The sequence below is a fragment of the Athene cunicularia genome (genome assembly GCF_003259725.1).
Source record: "Athene cunicularia isolate RWA chromosome 4 unlocalized genomic scaffold, athCun1 chr4_part1, whole genome shotgun sequence".
Classification (NCBI taxonomy): Eukaryota; Metazoa; Chordata; class Aves; order Strigiformes; family Strigidae; genus Athene; species Athene cunicularia.
The window spans coordinates 17,723,103-17,741,806 of record NW_020799098.1 but is presented as its reverse complement, the minus strand read 5'-3'; the positions used below and the strand labels follow the sequence as shown (position 1 = coordinate 17,741,806).

The following is an 18,704-nucleotide window of genomic DNA, read 5'->3' as shown; positions in this document are numbered from 1 at the left end:
TTATGGGAAATGAAATTATGTGCCAGGCTCTCCACTGTAAGGTGGGATAGCTGAAGCCCAGACACTTGCATGCCTAATGAGCTACTGCAAGGATAACACTTGCTTTTAAAGGAGAAGAAAAGGAACCAAAAGATGGGATTTTGAATTGCATTAAAAAGATAAACTTTCCTCAAGCAATAGGGTTAACTCAAGACAGAAAGATCAAGTGTGCATTTTTCTGAACTGTATAAAGAGGTTTCTTTAAATACAGAAGTTTCAAGCAATAATTGATAAAGCTCTCAAAATACAGCTTCAGTGCAAACACCCTCCAAAACTCTTGACACTTTTCCAGAACTTCTGGGCATTTTCTTCTTAACAGCAAGCTCCTTTCCAAAACGTACCACTCTCCCCCTCATCTCTTAAACATCACTCATCAAAACTAACATGGTGATATCCACTTTCTCTGTTGCCTTGCTACTATCCCTGCAAGCACACTGTGGATCATCAGGTCTGCCAGATTTGTTGTAATCTACAAAACCTCTGCATTCTTGTCTTTCCAGGCAAATGCCTTCATAACTTCATATGAGTATCATATTGACTGTAGCACCTACACAGAGCATCATCATATTACAATGATTCTTGTAATACTAAGGCTCATGGTATCCCCATATGGCAATAGAAAGTATTCTGAATACAAGACACAACTGTTATTACAGTAGAGCTTAGAAAATAAACTGTATCTCTCAAAGCTTATTCAAAGTCCACCATTGGTTTGCTTAAAACAGTGTTTCTATCACTCACATATCCATCTTCCCCAGAAACTTTAATACAGGCTGCAGAATCTGGTTCCATGTGTGACAGTTCCTGTTCTGAACTGACTTTCAATGTTGACAAAAAAGCAATAGCTTTTGTTACTGTTTCATTCATGAATGGTCTTTTTTCCATCCTCTTTCACATTTTTATCATCTGTGAGATGACAGTAGGAGCTGTGCATGAGCCAGTACAAATTAAGCAGCATTCATGTGCTTTTATAACTTTTAAGAATACTGGCAGAAAATGATGGTATCTGCAAGTTTCAGTTTTCCTGGTTTCTAATGGAAACAGAATTTGAATTGTATGCAGTGTTAACTCAAAGTGAGGAACTTGGTCACTGTACTGAGTTGTATCCTTCAGACCCAATGCTGTTTATGCATTGTATTCAAGACATTAAAAACAGACTGTATGAGCATGATTCCGATAGCAGGCAGCAGACCCTAGGAGAGAAACCTAACCCCTGAGCACTGTGTTAAAAACTGCATAACTTACACTTCTGAATGGAAGCCTATGTGTCTGGATTGTTCAGCACTGAACTAAATTCTCCACTGTGTTAGCTATGCCTAAAGCTACAGTTCTCTCAAATCCCCATTTCCCTTTCGGGGAACACAGGCACAAGGCCCTCTATTATAGCAATATTTCAAGAAACTTGATTTATACATGAGAAAGGTGTCAAGGTGACCCATCCCACTTAGAAAGGTATCTTGTCACGCACAGTGGCACACTTTGTTGATGCCTAAGAACTTTCAGTGGTGAGAATACAGGACTTCCCAGGTCTCAAAGGTGAACGGAATCACTGTTTGATGTAGGTACCTTATATTCCTCTAGAGGGATAGGTGCCAAAGTTATTTGTTGGTGGCTTTTTTTTTTTTTTTTTTAAATTCTCAAGTTTTTGTTTGGTTCTGCTAAGAGATGTAAAGTCCCTGTCATGACGGCCTCAGGATCACCAGTACCTGCTAGCATTGCTTGAATGCCGTGCAAAGTTCCTCTTTCTCTTGTCAGTATGAGGACAGAAAGCAGTCCAATACTTGGCACAGGGATTTTGATCATACACAGAAAAACATACTGTTTCTCCAAAAATGCTATATAATTATTGTTATGCAAAAATGGCTTTTTTTTCCTCAAAGCCACCCCTATTTACAGAAGTTTATTTAGAAGTCGTAGAAACTCCAGAGAAGGCCTCATTCCAGAGACTGTTTCACTGGATATTTTGACAAATGCTAAAGTAGAATAAGGAAAACAAATAGAGACTTATCTGTAAAAATTCTGTTACAGAAACCTGGTTAAATAGCATCCCATCCGATTGCTTAAATTTAAAATACCTAGTACAAGATTAGTGAAAATGAATCCCTCTGAAGAAAACAACTGTCAAATTGCAGTTTGTGTAACTATTAAAATATTAGGATAGACTCAATTTGCCTTTACATGCAGTGTACTTTATTTATAAGTTTTTTGCTAATTTTGCTGCGTTCATAATGAACCAACATTTTCAAATGTCACTGCCTGTAGCTGTAATAATACCAAGTTAATTCCTTCTTCAGATTTTCAGCAATGAATACAATAGATCTAGGGTTGGGTTTTATTCTGTTTTTTACCAAATATTTTTTGCAACTACAGATGTTTAATTAAAGGCTGTTAGACAATTTAAACTTCTCAGAAGAATACAAATAAAAGCTGTTAATGAAGTAAATATCTGTTTAATTTACAAACATCAGTAGCATTACTGATATCAGTCCAAATAAGACAAAGCACACTGCATTACACATGTACATCTAACTTTTTTGTAAAAAAAATAATAAAATAAAATTGAAAACCATGTGCATTTTTACAGGGTACCCTGGGTTTTACTGAAAGAAGAACACAACCCACTATTGATTACCAATTCTACATTATAATTTAGCAGCAACGTGTTAACATGGGGAACATAGGGCAGTAAAGTAGTTTTATTATTTGGGGAAAGTCACAGTTCTTGACAGTACAGCCTTTTTTTTCTTTTTTTATAAAAAAGGTAAAATGCTCCATGGGAATATTAATTTATAAAGATCTACCTTCTAATATAATTTTCTACACGCCATCTTATTTTCTGTAAGTACTGTATATAGGGAAAATTAACTTCTCTACAATTGCCACCTAGTGTAAAGACATTTTCTGTCATACATTATGGGTTCTTGGAAGGTGTCCTGAATATCTGCTGTATGTGAAAACTGCAGATTGTCATCACTCAGATTCAGTGACACCAAGTGGTCAGATTCTAAGGAAAAGAAAAAGGGAAGGAGAAGGAGAGGAAAAACCAGATCGAAAACATTTACCCCAAGACGACATGCTACGTTAGTTCTATTGCAAAAAATCCTGATTTTTACGTCCTTTTTTTTTTAAAAAAAAACCCCAACAAAAATACTGGGACAAATATAAATTAATATATATTAAAGCATTGAAAAACAGTAAAAGGGATGGCCTAAAAGGGTTAAGTACAATGTACTTTGATACAATAAATATTTCTCAATGAAACCGAATACTGTATAGAGCTGTTTAGAACTCATAGAAACAGAAATCCATATTATTACTAATTCATCCATCAATAATCTATTTTCATCATCCCCGAAACATTTATATTACAAAAAATTAATACTGGAAAAGGGCAGATAAACACTTTATGCTTCTTTTGCTAACATGCTGACATAAAAGTATACATCATTAGGAGATTTCAGGATTATAGTATATTCTCATATCTCCCACTTCCCATCCATTAAATGGGACATCATCTTCTCAAGATGCTTAATAATTCCAAAAGATAAAATGCATTTCAAACAATTGTTATTTCTGCATAATCTGATTCTTTTCACTCATAATGCTTCCTCATCCATATGTGATTGGTACGGTCTGTCAAGACAATAAAATATACTGATATGAAAGTGAAAAAAACCAAGCCTCATGTTCTGGTCAATATTTCATCTCTGAGCTGTTAAGTTGAAAGTCACATGTGTATGGTGTCAGTGTATCTTCAGCATGTTATAAAGAAGAATCCATGTTAAAAGCAGTTAAAGTTTCTCATCTCTGTTGCATTTTTTTTTTTTTTTTTTTTTTTTCTTCAAAGCTCCTCTTGGTTATGAGAAGTCTCAGTTCAAGCACTTGAATCTTTTTTCAAATGAAGAAAAAGTCTTTATTCTCATAATAAAAATAAGTCTGTTCTGTATTTTACAATATATTTCAAATATTTCCACTATGAAGCATTAATTAGTCCGACACGGTCAATAAGTATACAACATTTTCAAAAGACAAGTGTGACAGGGACACTTAGGAAGGACAATTTGTACAGCCACACTTCACCACTTTTTCAACCTCGTCCACAAATGATGACCCGTCAGTGCATTCAAAAGAGTATTTCCGTCTCTTGCTCCTTAGTGGTCCACAGCACTGCCCGGTTGAACATCCTCCTTTACATTCTAGTCTCGATACCTTCTTGGTCGTCTGGCACGCAGCATACCCTTGCTGCTTTTGGTAGAAATCTCGGATTCGTTCCCCTCGACAAGAGATTTCTGTAGGAAACAACATTTAAGATAAGAGATACACTTTTGAGACACAGGTCAAAGAATGGTTGACACTGCTAAGGAAGGCGCTGTGTTTCTAATTGCAGTTGGGATTGATATTTTAAAGTTTGACTCAGACTGTATATTGGAAACTAGTGGTTCTACCAAACAGAATTTGATTAATGCTGAGTTTTATTTCCTATAACTCCTATTTTCAGTAAAGCTTATATTATGTATATGTAAACCATAAATACAAAGCTATTACAATGACAAGAAAATTGGAAGCTTAAATCTTTTCCTCTTTTATAAAAATACACATCTTCTGTTCCTACACTGCTTGCAGCTGGTTCTGTTTACCATGGGGAAATGTTTCAGAGAGCATGCAATTTAATTTATTAGACCTGGAGTTTAATATTATTCAAACTGTTATTTAATACAAGTTACATTCCACTAACTTCATAAATTACTGAGGTATAAAACCAGCTAAAAATGAGACATCTGTTAAAACTTCTACAACCATATTCTTCTATTCATATCTATGTGCAGTACAAAATAAATGCCATCTGGGGTAAGGGAAAGAGAGGGAGGGAGAGCTTTGATAGACAAAGGAAAAAGAAAAAGGTAGGGGGAAAAGTCATCCTGTTTTCATCCATCTCACCTGCATAATTCGCTGTGATAAATCAGTTGAAGCTGAGAGGTCAAAAGTAGAGTTTGTGATAAAACTAGGAGCAGAATCATTGGATTTGGCTTCTCAGTTGCAGAATGTAGAGAAACAATAAATACAGAAAGATACAGCAGGTAAAAGGTAATAGTTAAATATAGTAAAAATGTGTTTCTGAATAAAATTGAAAAAAGAAATGTTTTCACAGCAAAACAGTTGATGAAAAAATCCTCAAAATGTAAAGAAATTCATGGGAAAAGTTTGATTTTTCTCTCAACAAGATAAATTCTTATGGTAAAAAAAAAAAGCAACAAATGTGTGTATTGTGGGGAAAAAAAAGTTGGTAATGTTTTTGGCTGTTCATGTTTTAATAAAAACCCCTCTTTTCTAAGACCAAAATAACAAAATGATTTTTAATATTTTTTTACCTTTATCACAGCTGTCCCCCGTGTATCCGCTGCTGCATTCGCAATATGGTTTCCCAAGTCCTGAAAGCCTGCATTTGCCATGTTTACACCTGATGGATTGGCAGGGGTTAAACAGCATTTCCTCTTCATCACAGAGGACTCCCCCATGTCCCTGCAGGCATTTACAACTGTATGAAAATGCATTGATCGGCAAGCAGGTACCATGCACACATCTACAGGGGAAACAAGCCCAAGAGAATAAAAATAAATTATTCATCAAAGTTCAGGCTAAGCAACATTAACTACAAATACTTTGGACTGTACTCAGAAGAAATTGCTTTTGTTTCTAATGGACTTTTTCAGTGAGATGCAGTGAAGTGGTTTATAATTGGTATGCAGATTTACACAAAACAAGCTGCAGTACAGAACTCTGTCTCACCAGAAAACAGCCACTGTAGATGTGTTATGGAAGACATTTACAGGCCACAGTTACCAAATCCAACATTTCCTGTCTACCTAAATTTTCAGCATGCTTTTGAGCACAGCACAACCAAGCCCAAATAAAATCCACTAGAATTAAGTAGAGAAGAAGGATACTCACCTGAAATTCTGGTTATATATAATAAAAAAAAAAACCATATTGTCACTCATGAAGTATGGAGCTCCCAGCACAAAGGTCAGGCACTTCCTAACTGAAACTTTTTGGACCCAAGCAATGGCAGTTTCAAAGTTGAACACATGCTCCTCCTTCAAATATATTTATTAGTCTGCACTGCCAACTGCCAGTAGTGTGGTCATACAATGTATGAGGCAGGTCGTTACATCACTGAAAGCCAACAACACTCGTCTAGTACTCATGCAGAAACTCACACTAGAAGAGGTTGCATATTATGAAGTCTTACCCAAGTGATTAAGCTAGCTACTCTCAGTTGAACTTCGGTAAACATTTGTGGCAGGCTCAAATCTTGTTGTTAGACAAAAAAGGCTGTGAGTTAACCTGCATTTGCTAAGTTCTGATATACATCAGTATGGGAGGGAACACAGAGCTGGTATGTTCTTGAGAGCTCTCTAGAGAGAGGTGGTGTTTCCCCAAAGGAGGATATTGAATTACGTGTTCCTAGATGTAAAGTGAAGATTAGGGAAATTCATCTTCTGAAAACACCAATGACTTGCAATAAAATCACTTCCCTTTGTTCATTTGGTAGAACAGGGTCAATAACTTTCTTCCTAGAAATAATGTTCTTTTCTTTAACTGTTATCTTGAAACACAAATATTCTATCTACATACTGTTTCCTTGGGAGACCACAGTGAATATTCCTGTGTAGAGGAATGCAATCCTGATGTTCAAGGTCACAGTCACCCTCCCTAATGTTTCTCCTCTAATGCTTTGCTTGTCTGTATTGTAAGATTCCCTGAGTCCACAACCTCCTTAGTAGGTTGTGACAGCCATCTAATTAAATATATAAATAAATAAGTGCTTTAGATTAGAAGAAAATAATCCCATTAGATCAAAAATAAAATCCTTTGTTTCAATTTGAAGATGAAAAAAAATAATATAAAAATCACATTTCATAGTTAAAGAAGAGTTCTGATAAGAAAAATATCTCAGTTTGAATTTTTTTTATATAACAGTCTGTATTTCTGGAAACTTCTTCCTTTGTACTCTACTCCTTCAGTACAGTAAGACATTTGGTAAAATTGAAAAGAATGAACAATACTAATTTTGACAAACTTGCATTTACTATTTAAAACTTTTAGTTTATAAACATCAACAAGTTTCACTCATCAATGACATCTACAACTCTCCATCTGTACCCTTAATTCTGTGCAAATACTTCGGCATGGTGTAACTTGGAGGAAAAAATATGGAAGTCAGTCTCATGACAGGATATTTAAATGGAATGCACAACACACAGCCTCCATTCACATCCAGTTTGGGATAAAGCACTTCAAATATAACAAATAGCCTAAGCACCTCCAGCTTCCCTATTATTCAAGAGACTGTACTTTTGAAGCAACTGCGTCCCCTACAATATTCCAAACTGTTCCTGTGGTTGAAGTCTGATATTCCAAGTCTATTAGATTAAGCAACTCAAAATTGAAGGCTTGGACAGTATCACAGAGCAAATAGCTTTTGCTTAGTTTTCATTAAATTCAGCATTTGATCTGTTCACCATTTACAACACAACCACTTTTAGGACATCTGATCTATGAAGTTACTCAGGTGACGCTGACATCATGTCATATTCTATACAGGCTCTTTTAGGTATCAAAGCAATATGTGTCAGGATTTTTGGTAAGGTTCTGCTTGACTTAGAAGATGATTAAATCATGGCTAATGCCAACTCTCATACTTTTGCTTCCACCTGTTCTTTGAAGCCCTAAATTTCATCTTCAGACTGTACTGAAAGGAACATCACGCTAAGTGCAAACTCTTGGGCACAGTTTCATCTGATCTAATTTTAGGTACCTATGTCAGGCACTCAATTTACATGTATAATTGCCATAATCTCCCTATACAGTCATGGAGAGAAATCCAGAGGGTGATTAGACCACTAGAGATCTAATTTACTCTTTAGAAATGTGTTTATTCCTGTACTGAGTGCAGAGCAAACTTTGGTCACTGTGTTCCTAAGTCAAGAACCTAGATTTAGGTAAAATAAATCTAAGCCTTAAGCCTTTGCATGGTGTGCAGGATTCCTCAAAAGATCCCCTATGTTTTTGAAACAGAGATCACAGTGACAAGTCTGTTTCTCAAATAAAGTGCAACGTTATACTGTATTGGATGGACAAAATGCAGTTAACTCAGTAGACAGGATTTAGAGATGAATCAAGAAATGCAAGAATCAAAATCCACAGGAACTAAAGAACAACAAAACCCTCCACTCCAAATAAACAATTTTGGTTTGGTTTTCTCTCCTAAAAGCCCACAGCACTGTATACAGCCAAAACAAACCCAATACTTTCAAGGGCTAACAAAATACTGATGTTATGCTCATTTAATTCTATCTTTGATACTGCCTGTATCCGATACTTGCCAAGTCTTGTAATATACTGCAAAAAGCACTGTTTGGGTGCTGATATGTATAGTTATAAGAACATATATAGAATCTAATTTTTCAAGGGCAGTTCAAAGAAATTTTTTGGCTTTTCTTATTATAGAACTTGGTGGTTACAGTTCCATGTTATTTTTGACTCCTGAAGTAGAAAATGGATGTGATAGACATCGCATTTGTATTTTTTAACCTGCTGTGACTTCCTTTCTTTATCTTTTAAGTTACAGTGAGAAGGAAGGGTAAGAAAAAGTCCCATAAATAACAAAATGCTATAATGATATTCCTCAAAAATTCACTGCTGTAGCTTGGGGAAGAGTTCAAAACTTAATAGTACTGAAAGAGCCCATAATCAATGTAAACATTGCTAACTGCATTGTAAAGCATGCTAACTGGTGTATAAAGCTTTAAAGGGTGAGACTCTCCACACAGTATGTGAAAAGATCACTTTAACATCATTTTATATGGGAGTTGAGGATTAATCATCTTATTAGAATTTCTGAGCAAGCTCAGACCACAGGTCCTCAAAAGTAAAAAGTTATATAGGTGAGAGCACTGAAATGGCAGTGGCTGAAAGAACCAAGCAGGCTTATTTTATTCTACAAAAAGAAAAAAAAAAGTTTGCCAAATTGCAGTAAGGACAATGGTAAGGGCAAACAGAATAACGTTTTTGTTACCCATGACTAATAAATCCTGAAGAACTTTGAACTTCTGAAGTTTCTGATCTTGTACTGGGAGACCATGAGCAAAAAAATTGCATCTGTCTCTATAATAAATTTAGAAGATGAAAATGCATAGATATCAATACTCATACACACATATATACATAACTTTCGCTTTCTCTCTACACATATGTATAGACAATCTAAAATGTTCTAGTCAAAGAAAAAAAAATTAGCACACAGCGACTTACACAGAAGTATACCATAATGGTAGGAATATATTTTCCTGCTAAAACCTGGGTACTGTGAAAATATTAGATATATCTATCGAATCAAGTTTTTAAAACACATTAGGGAATAATAATAATAATAAAAAAATTATTTCCTGATTCTATACAATTATAAATAAGCCAATAGCTATTTTTTTCCATTTGTAACATCTAAATTATTTTTGTATCAAGTGTCATACCAACACTTGCATCAGTGTACCTCATTACAGAAGAAGCTCATATAGAAGTATGCAAGAGCACTTCCCAGGCTTTAGGCAGACTTGAGTGAGATGTCTGTATCTGCTCCCATAAACTGAGGACTTTTCCTCATTAAGTTTATGGAAAAAATATACTATAACCTGGATGATGTTTTGACTTCTACATGCCCAGGATATTTTGTTTCTTGCTGAAGAAAGTGTGAACTTTTATGAAAAAAATACACATAACAGGAGGCTTATATGAATGTTATAGTACTGTTCTGTGTTGAGGAAGGACATACTTATTTCCAAGACATGGGTCATTAGTTTGTTGATCACAGAGGGGTCCGGTCCATCCTCCTTCGCACTCACAGGAAAAGCCAGATTGGCTGGTAGCATGGCATGTTCCATGCACACAAACTTTCTTATGACAAGGCTCGCAACCTGGCAGAATTCCCACTTGCAGTGGTACATTTCTGAAGTCCTGGAGCTCGCTGTTGATATATAGATTACGGATGCAACCATGGAAGCTGGTGCCGTTCTGTCCTGGAGACTGGCGTAAAGATGCTATGTTATTTTTCACAGGCATGCCTAGGAAATTAATAACGGAAAATGATCAATGTAATCTTTGGTACAATTTTCTGTACCACTTTGTCTATTTTTAAAACAATTTAAAAGAAATATTTCTTCCTAATTAATTATTCTTAGATATTCACCTACACCCACGAGCAATGATCTAGTAATTTGGAAATTGTCCTGGTTGTCAAGCATGCATGTAAACCAGCTCCAAACCCAAAAGTGTCTAGATCCAAGTAGAGATGTATATAAGACTTTATACAGGAAGCTCACAACTGTGAAAAGGTTCAGATACATGCCTGGTTTTAACCTAGTGCAATTAAGTCCAGGATAGTACATAGTCTCTGAATCTTGGGAAAACAAAAGTGGTTGACATTTAGTGGCTGATACATGGGTTTTTTTAAGCTTCTAAAATACTCGAATCCAGAAGAATTTAGCAGGACCAGCTCATCAATGTGAAGCTGGCATACACATTTAATATGTGAAATTTTGCTAGTGAAAATTCTTGGGCAGAAAAGCTCAACAGGATGAGGTTCCATTACTTTGAAAAATATTTTTCCTTTGCATGTCTCAAAACCAGTTTAACAAAAAAGCCACACATAGTTTGCCATTACAGTTCAAAGCAAAGACAGTCAATAGTAACAATAATTCAACATCAAAATAGTTATATGTAGGTATTCCCTGATATTGACCATTTTCAGCATAATTCTGCTGTTGTAGTATATAGTTGTTACAGGTGTAATTAGAGCAGTAGGTCTATGTGATTGTTATTCTGTTGTGATCAGTTAATCATTTAAGACTAAATCAGAAGGAACATTACTATTAAACATTGTTTCCTTGTAAAAATTAAGTTTCTTCTACTTCTACTCCACTTTTTTTTTTTTTTAAACTTATCGCCAACATATTGGCCCATATTAGTTAGTACTTAAGGTATTACATTTAAATAATGAATACATAAATGCCTAAATAACTCCTGAGACTAATAAGTAAAGGAAATCAAAGTGTACTGAGCGTTAGAAAAGGATTTGTTTACCTTAAACTAAATACACAGCTGTACAGGTTTACTCCTAGGCAAAATGAACAATTTTCATTCTGGTATTTAGTTAGATAGCAACCACAGAAAGAGGTTCTGCATAGTTGTTTCTTAACCATGTAAACTGATACTTCTAATGGTTTTATGCAGTTACTCTGAACAGTTAAAAGTAACGCAGAAGTGCTATGCAACCTAATGAAGTAAACCTGCCTTTCATTTAGAGGTTATTGTGATTCATTTGTGCTAAGCTTTAGTGATTATAGAAATGAACAATATTGCATTGATACTGTTGAAAAGCCCTGTCTTCCTTGATCTTATCAGTTAAGTAAAATAGTCTTGAGACTGTTATACTAAACAACTCAGACTGCAAACAAACATTAGTTTCTATTTCCTAAAATATATTTGCCATATTCTCAAAATTCAGGGACAAGACAGAGTCAGCAAGGCCTCTTCACCCTGATGTCTCCCTTGAAGGCAACACTCAGCAAATGTTCAGGCATATGGCTTGGGGTATCTAGTAACAGAATAGATGCACTGAATTTATCCATTATAAAAATAAAAGCTGCATAAAACAAAGTACACCAATGCAAAGCTAAACTAGATGTTATATTTCTAAGTGTCAGAAAATTGAGGTATGATTTCTGGGAACCAAATAAACATGTATGGCACCAAACAATATGAAGTATATCACATGTGATACAGAGAATTTTTTGTCTATAATCTCCAATATTGAAGACATGTGGAAACAAAATGCAAGAATATATACAAGCTTTTAGCTTATACACTTTTAACGTCTTCTAGCCAGTTACCAAGTGTTAGAAGGCCAAAGTGTGTGCAAAAGCTGCTCATATTCTTTAGCAATATTTCTTAGATAATTTCTAGATAAAAGTTCTTCATCAGTTAGGGAAGAACTGCCATAGAAATGATGCAGACAAATATTTCAGCTCTATGTTTGGTAAGGTAAGAGAATAGTTCCAAGCTTTGGTCACTGAACCTGTTTACAGGTAAATTATCAAATTACTGCTCAAGGAGGCAAATGGCAAGACCCCTATTAAATAGCAGTCATACAATAACACTGTCAAAACAAGTATCTCATTCTAGAAGCTGCTAGAACAGAGGAGGCACAAATGAAAAGCAGCTGATGCCCTACCCATCTCAAAAATAGGGGCTTCCATGAAACAAGGTGCCACTATCAACTAGTAAAATATGTTCTAATTTTGGAGAATGTGAAGTATCAGTGAAGTCTGTGACCCCTTTGAAGAATTTTTGAGAAGAAACAGATTGTCCCTTAAGATTTCTTATAAAAATCCATGGAATTCAGTATGATTTACTGAAATCTGTTGTAGAAAGACTGAAAAATATCTAGCGTGTGTATTCTGACCACACAAGAGTGCCATACAGTTGCAAAAAGATCAAAAAAAAAGGTAAGTGTATAAATTGATTAGTCCACTTTCTGTAAAAATAAAGTTAAATTACCGCATTCAAATCAACCTAAATATTGTGACCCAAGAATAACTTTGTAAAAAAAAAAAAAATTAGAAAGGGGAGGTGGGGTGAGAGAGAATAAGAGAAACACCATAGAAGGGCTTGCTGTCAAGTCTGAAATTCATCCTGCCAGCTGAGGTGATGCTTACCAGAAATGCCATCGTAGCAGGAAGGTGATAAGAGTAAGTGTAAGCTACATGATGATATAGGTGTCAAACTAAGACTTTGGCAAAGATAAAAATACTGCATAAAATTCTAGTGAGAATTTGAGTTCTTAACTGATGGAAATGTGTGATCATATTCTCTAAAAATTCTAGATACAGTTGGATAAGAAAGATGGGTAATATAAAGATTCAAGAGTGAAAGTTAACTCTCAAGAATTTTAAAGATCACAAATAGATAAACATAAAGAACAGAAAAGTTTAAGAGCTGAATATCAATCTACTGTTTTTTTGCTTTATTTTGTACTAATGTGCTTTCTTTTCTATGACAGCAGAAATAATTGTCTGCCTGATTCTGAATGTGAAGAATAGAAATAAAGCAACACAGGACCTCTCTAAAGAATACGCACTAGGATGAAAAAGGCTTCTGCTCTTAGGATTCAAACCACTGAAAGAAAAGATTATTTCCAAAACCTATTTCTTCTGATACTTCAAAATTATAATCTCCTAATGGAGACACAGATCTGCAAGGTGAAGAAGCAAGTAGAACCATATGTCACAAATCAACAAGTGTTAGCACTGCACAGAATATATGTTTCTAGTTGGCAGTCTAGCATAATGTAATCAAAAGGTGCCCATAACAGACAGAGAGAGGGATCATTCTGCACTAAGCTTATTTTTCAAGAAAGAGTAAAATTTGCCTTAGCAGTCATTAAGTAACAAACTGATGTTGACAATACAAGTAAGCAAGCACACAGTGTCTTCCTTGATTTTAGGACCATCTATCTTTTCAAAAAATGTGGCACAGGACACTATGTAAATAAGAGAAATGATATACATTAAAAAATGCAGATGTACTTCCACAAGGCAATCCTCCTTTGAAGATTCATGATATGGAGTAATTTTAAAGGAAGCTCATACATTTGATAATATTAAATATTTTCTCTCCTAATATGGGGAGTGATGACTAATGTTGAATTTTATCCTGTACTTCCTATCTTAGATGGAAGGAAGAAGTGACAAAATCTGAAAAGATCTGACAAAAAAGCCAAAGTGTTTCAGTGTAAGAATAGGGATTTTCAGCAATAAAAGTCAATTTATCCCCCATCATCTGTAACTGAGGCACTTGTTATACTAGTTGTATAGAAGAAATAGACTATTCTTCATGGGTATCAAAGCAGCTTCCTGTTTTTCTCTTCTATTGAAGATAAATCTAAGCAACTACCCTGAGATTTTCTGTATATTTAGAAAGAGGATAAATAGCACCTTGTGGTTTGTAGAGAAAATAGGCATGTCACAAATGTACTACTGGTAGCATAATTTTTTTCAAGAAGGCAAGATGCTCAAATATAAAAACTTATTCTCAGGCACAGAACAGTTCTTAAGAATTTGACAAAATGAAAAAGAATGTAGATATTCTTTTTACAGAAAGAACAGATCAGAAAGAGACTCCTTACTTGTCTTCTATAAGAGTGTATGGTTAAACTAAATAGAAGATGAAGACTGGTAAAAGATCAGCAGTATTTTAAAACCATGCTGAATCTCTGGTCACTAAGAACTTGCCACCAAGGACAGTGAGAAGGCACAAAGCTGTGGCTGAAGTTTCTGACTCTTTTACCTAGATTATGCAGGTCCACCAGAAATTCAACAAAAACTGCTGGTTAAAACAAGGCTTGAATCCAGTTCTAAAAAGCAAACTACAGCAAATGATCAAAAATGTTTCCAGTAGATTATCTCCGCAATCACCTACTAGCAGTTTTACTGAAACAAACAATTATTTCTTCTCAAAACAAAACAAAACCAACAACAAACCCTGTCACATACTGTAAGGCAACTGTCCAGTTGGTTCCCTTCTTCCCTAATGTCATAACTCCTATCAGCCCTAATCAATAAGATCTCTAGACATAAATTATACTTCATGGCATTATACCTTGCTATCATTTCGTGCAGATACCTCTACAGTGAAATGTAAATCATGTCCAAAATAGAATGCTACCATTCTACACTTGCTGAATAGGCATTACTGAATCTTCAGGTAGCTAAACAATGTAAAACACACTTCTTCAGTATAATAAAAAGCTACATAACAGTTGAAAAATCACAGTTTTACAGTGGGCATCAAATATCCACACTCATGAAAAAGCAACAGGTACAGTTTCAGAACATACTATTTATTAAAACTGAAACTATTGAGATTAACCGAAGTATCATCTTAAGGTGTTATCTCAATGAATGAGTCTCTTACCATGTGTTTATTAATGCATGTTACCACAGTAAATTAACTATCATACCGTTAGTAAGAAGAAGGAAGATCCTCTTACCTCCTACATAGAGTGGAGAATCAAAATTCAGAGTGGATTGCTTAGACAAATTGGTAATTATCTTGGGGCTTCCTCCATCAATAGATAACGAAAGAATCTGATCCACAGCTAGCAGCTCCACAATGTGGAAATTGCCATCATTAATAGTTTCCACACTGCAAAATAAACATTAATATTAATTTATAACCATTGATGGCCTGTTTAGAATGGGTTTTCTTCTTCCTCTTTAAGACTTAATAGAGCTTCAGAATATAACTTCTACAGGAGCGCCGTCTCCTGAAAACTAGATTTTAAGCAAGGACATGCATGTATGCTTAAGAGCTAATGCAATATAATACCCCTTCAATAACACTCTATTAATAATATGTATTATAATTTAATAACCCTTTTTCATTCAAAGTTATTCCTGTCCTCATCAAATAATGAACTGTGTAAATACAGATAATCTAAACTTCAGTTGAAATACATTTACTAGGCAGGAAGCTGAACAACAAAAAAAAATTTTGGGATTCTTCTGCAACAATGACCAGATGGCTGGAACATGTCTTCTGTGAAGAAAGGCTGAGAAATTTTGGGTTGTTCAGCCCGGAGAAGAGAAAGTTTAGGGGAGGCCTTTTTGTAGCCTTTCAATATTTAAAGGGGGCTTATAAGAAAGATAGAGAGAGATGTTTTACCAGAGCCTGTAGTGATCTAACTATTTTAATAATGTGTAGATTTAGATTAGATAGAATCTATAAAGTAAAAGATGACGTTTAAAAAAAAAAAAAAAATTCTTTAAAATGAGTGTGGTGAAACACCGGGACAGGTCTCCCAGAGAGGCTGTGGCTGCCCCCACCCTGGCAGTGTTCAAGGCCAGGTTGGACGGGGCTTCGGGCAACCTGGGCTAGTGGTCCCTGCTCACGGGAAAGGGGATGGAACTAGGAGATTACTGGATGTCCTTTCCAACCTAAACCATTCTATGATTCTAATCTCATGTTATTTCAAGTTCTTATTTGTGCACATGTGTGTGTCAGTGTCCTACACGTTGCATAGTATTGCGTTTACATATTTTGCATGTATGAAGGCCTGAGTCAACTCCAGTGATACATAAACCTACTATTTCATGGAATTTGGAACTGCATCTAACCTTAGCCCTAATATACAAAATCACATCACTGGTCCAGATAACTCCACTGATGTTAGCAATAAAGTAATTTGTTATTTTTATCAGGCATGGTTGTTTCTGTGTGTTCAGCTTCTGGCTAGAACGGTGAATAACTGTATTCATTTTTTTTCTTGCCTACATATTTCCTTCTGCTTACTAACAAGGTATGAATCCACTAGCAGGAGACTGGCTGAAGGGTGTCATGCAGAGAAGGCTTGTTTCAAGCACTGCACTTAGCTGTGTAAGGACAAGACTACACAAGTTACTAAGAACAAAAATGGCTGCCTAAACTTACCAGCCTCAATATCTACACAGCAAATGTTTAAATACAGGGTAACTACTCTGCAGCTGAACACAGTTTAAGTACATCAGAGAAGGAAGAATATTATTACTCAATTCTGGGACTGAATATGATTGTACTTTACTTCTAGTCCATTTTCCACTGGAGAATTAAGAGTTGAATGTATGGCTGCATGGAAGTTATGACAACGAGCTGTAGTCCAGAGACCAGACATTATAACCATTCCCATGAGAGCCTTTATTTGCTTCAGGGCACCATTAAATAAGTGAGCTTAAGCCTTTGAAAAAAGTTATTTAAATGAACCAATTGTATGAGAGCCTGAGACGGACTGAACAGTCATCCAGTCGGTTAGCTCTTCTCATTAGGAAAGCAGTATAGCTGAAAGGGATTAGCTTCCTAAATCTCAAGGCAAAAATCAAGCAAATTACCTTATAACATCCTAAGCGATATTTTAATTAACCTAACTGCTTTTGTCCTGGAACAGATCAGAAGTGCTCACTTGGTTGTTTACAGCTGTGAGACATTAAATAGCTTCTTAGCTATTTATTACCACCTCTTAACTACGTGGACAGACTCAGCTCAATATGGATAAAAGATCTGCATGGTAGCATGCATGCTTTACATAAACTTAGCTCTATGTGAAAGTGCAAACACACAACAGGGCATACACTGGCAGAATAAACACTTTCTAGGAGTGGGCAGGGGAGGGACTGCCAGGTTCCATGGAGGAAAGGAAAAGGTCAGGGTTCATCATTCATACAGACTAAGGTCTATTCAAGGTATTAAGAGGTTTTTTTGCTGTGATCAAAGCAATAAGAAAAGTGCCAGGATTAATTTATTTACACATTTCAATGAATCCAGGAGAAAAGTTGTGCTAAGAAATCAAAATGCATATGATTTCTTAACTTAAGTAAGCAAGAACCCTAAAGTAATGTTCCCATGCCAAGGAAAAGTTATTTTACAACTTATCACAATACTGTTTAAAAGGATGAGAGCAACATAGAACATGCATTTTTATAGCAAGAGGTCATTCCAGGGATGTATAAAACATAATCTGTAAAGGGAATGTGTCTCTGTTAAGAATGATTATTGAAAGTTTCTAGTTTAAAGTGTTTTACTGGTAAAAAATTATTGCAGAAAGAGGAGCCCTCCTAGGTAAGGGTGGTTTAAATTAAAGGGGAAATAAACACAAGGCGTATCTGTGCACTATTTCCTGCCAATGCACTTGCATTACTTCTAGCCCATTTCCCTGTGGAGAAATGAGAGCTGAATGCATAGATCCTAATGAAAAGCTGTAAAAAAACCCTGATTTAAAGCTTCTGGAACTCTGTAAAAGACTAATGATTTGGGAAGAAATATTCCCATATTTTCAATAAATATATGATGAAAACTATTTTACAGAATGTAGTTTTCTGATTTTTTTTCCCTTTTTTTAGTGTAAAGAATATTTAACATTTAAAAATGAACTTCCAGGCAGAACAAACCCCAAATGGATTAACTTTTCCTGAATAACCATCTCCAACAAATTATTTTTCTTTACTGGTCTTGGCACTGCCATCATCTCATCTTGTTACTCAGATTGACTGATCAGTGCTTTTGGTATGATGGCTCGTTCTGCAGTCAGTTCTCGTTGGTAAAGAAGTTCTCATTCACTCTACACAGCTAGACTGCTGTTATTGTTGATTCTCTGTATTTATAATGATTAAATAATCTGCTTGTAACTTTGTTTTGTTGCTACTACAAGCACCTCTGTAGACTTTACAGCTCCCATTTGACTCCTTTTCCACACAACATTTCTTGACTGCCATTTATATTATAAAGTTTCTATTTGAATCTTTGTATTGGAGGTTTATTTTGGTCTCCATTTCAGGCATCTCATCACTGTTCAGTGGTGTATGACTTGTCTTATTTTTTATCCTGTACTATCCATAAATCTTCACTTCCTTAATGAAATATGTAAATCTCTTGATAAACTTCTCAGTTTTTTAATTCCTTTCTGCCCTTCTCACTGTAAGCAACTTCCCATCTTAATTTACAAATTAGTGAATAGATTATGCTTCCTTCCTTCCTTCCTTCCTTCCTTCCTTCCTTCCTTCCTTCCTTCCTTCCTTCCT

At 35.4% G+C, this 18,704-nt stretch overlaps 1 protein-coding gene across 2 annotated transcripts in view; it reads right to left on the bottom strand.

The window, feature by feature from the left end:
• Positions 1-3,854: 3,854 nt before the first annotated feature.
• SLIT2 (slit guidance ligand 2) overlaps positions 3,855-18,704 on the bottom strand; it is a 262,728-nt gene continuing 247,878 nt past the window's right edge. For both annotated transcript variants that reach the window (XM_026846673.1, XM_026846674.1), the window contains 4 exons: positions 15,146-15,300; positions 9,872-10,160; positions 5,409-5,620; positions 3,855-4,328 (listed from right to left, as the gene is read on the bottom strand). In XM_026846673.1, coding sequence (XP_026702474.1) covers positions 4,087-4,328; positions 5,409-5,620; positions 9,872-10,160; positions 15,146-15,300 — 898 coding nt within the window. In that variant the 3' untranslated portion in view covers positions 3,855-4,086. The remainder of the gene's footprint in view (positions 4,329-5,408; positions 5,621-9,871; positions 10,161-15,145; positions 15,301-18,704) is intronic.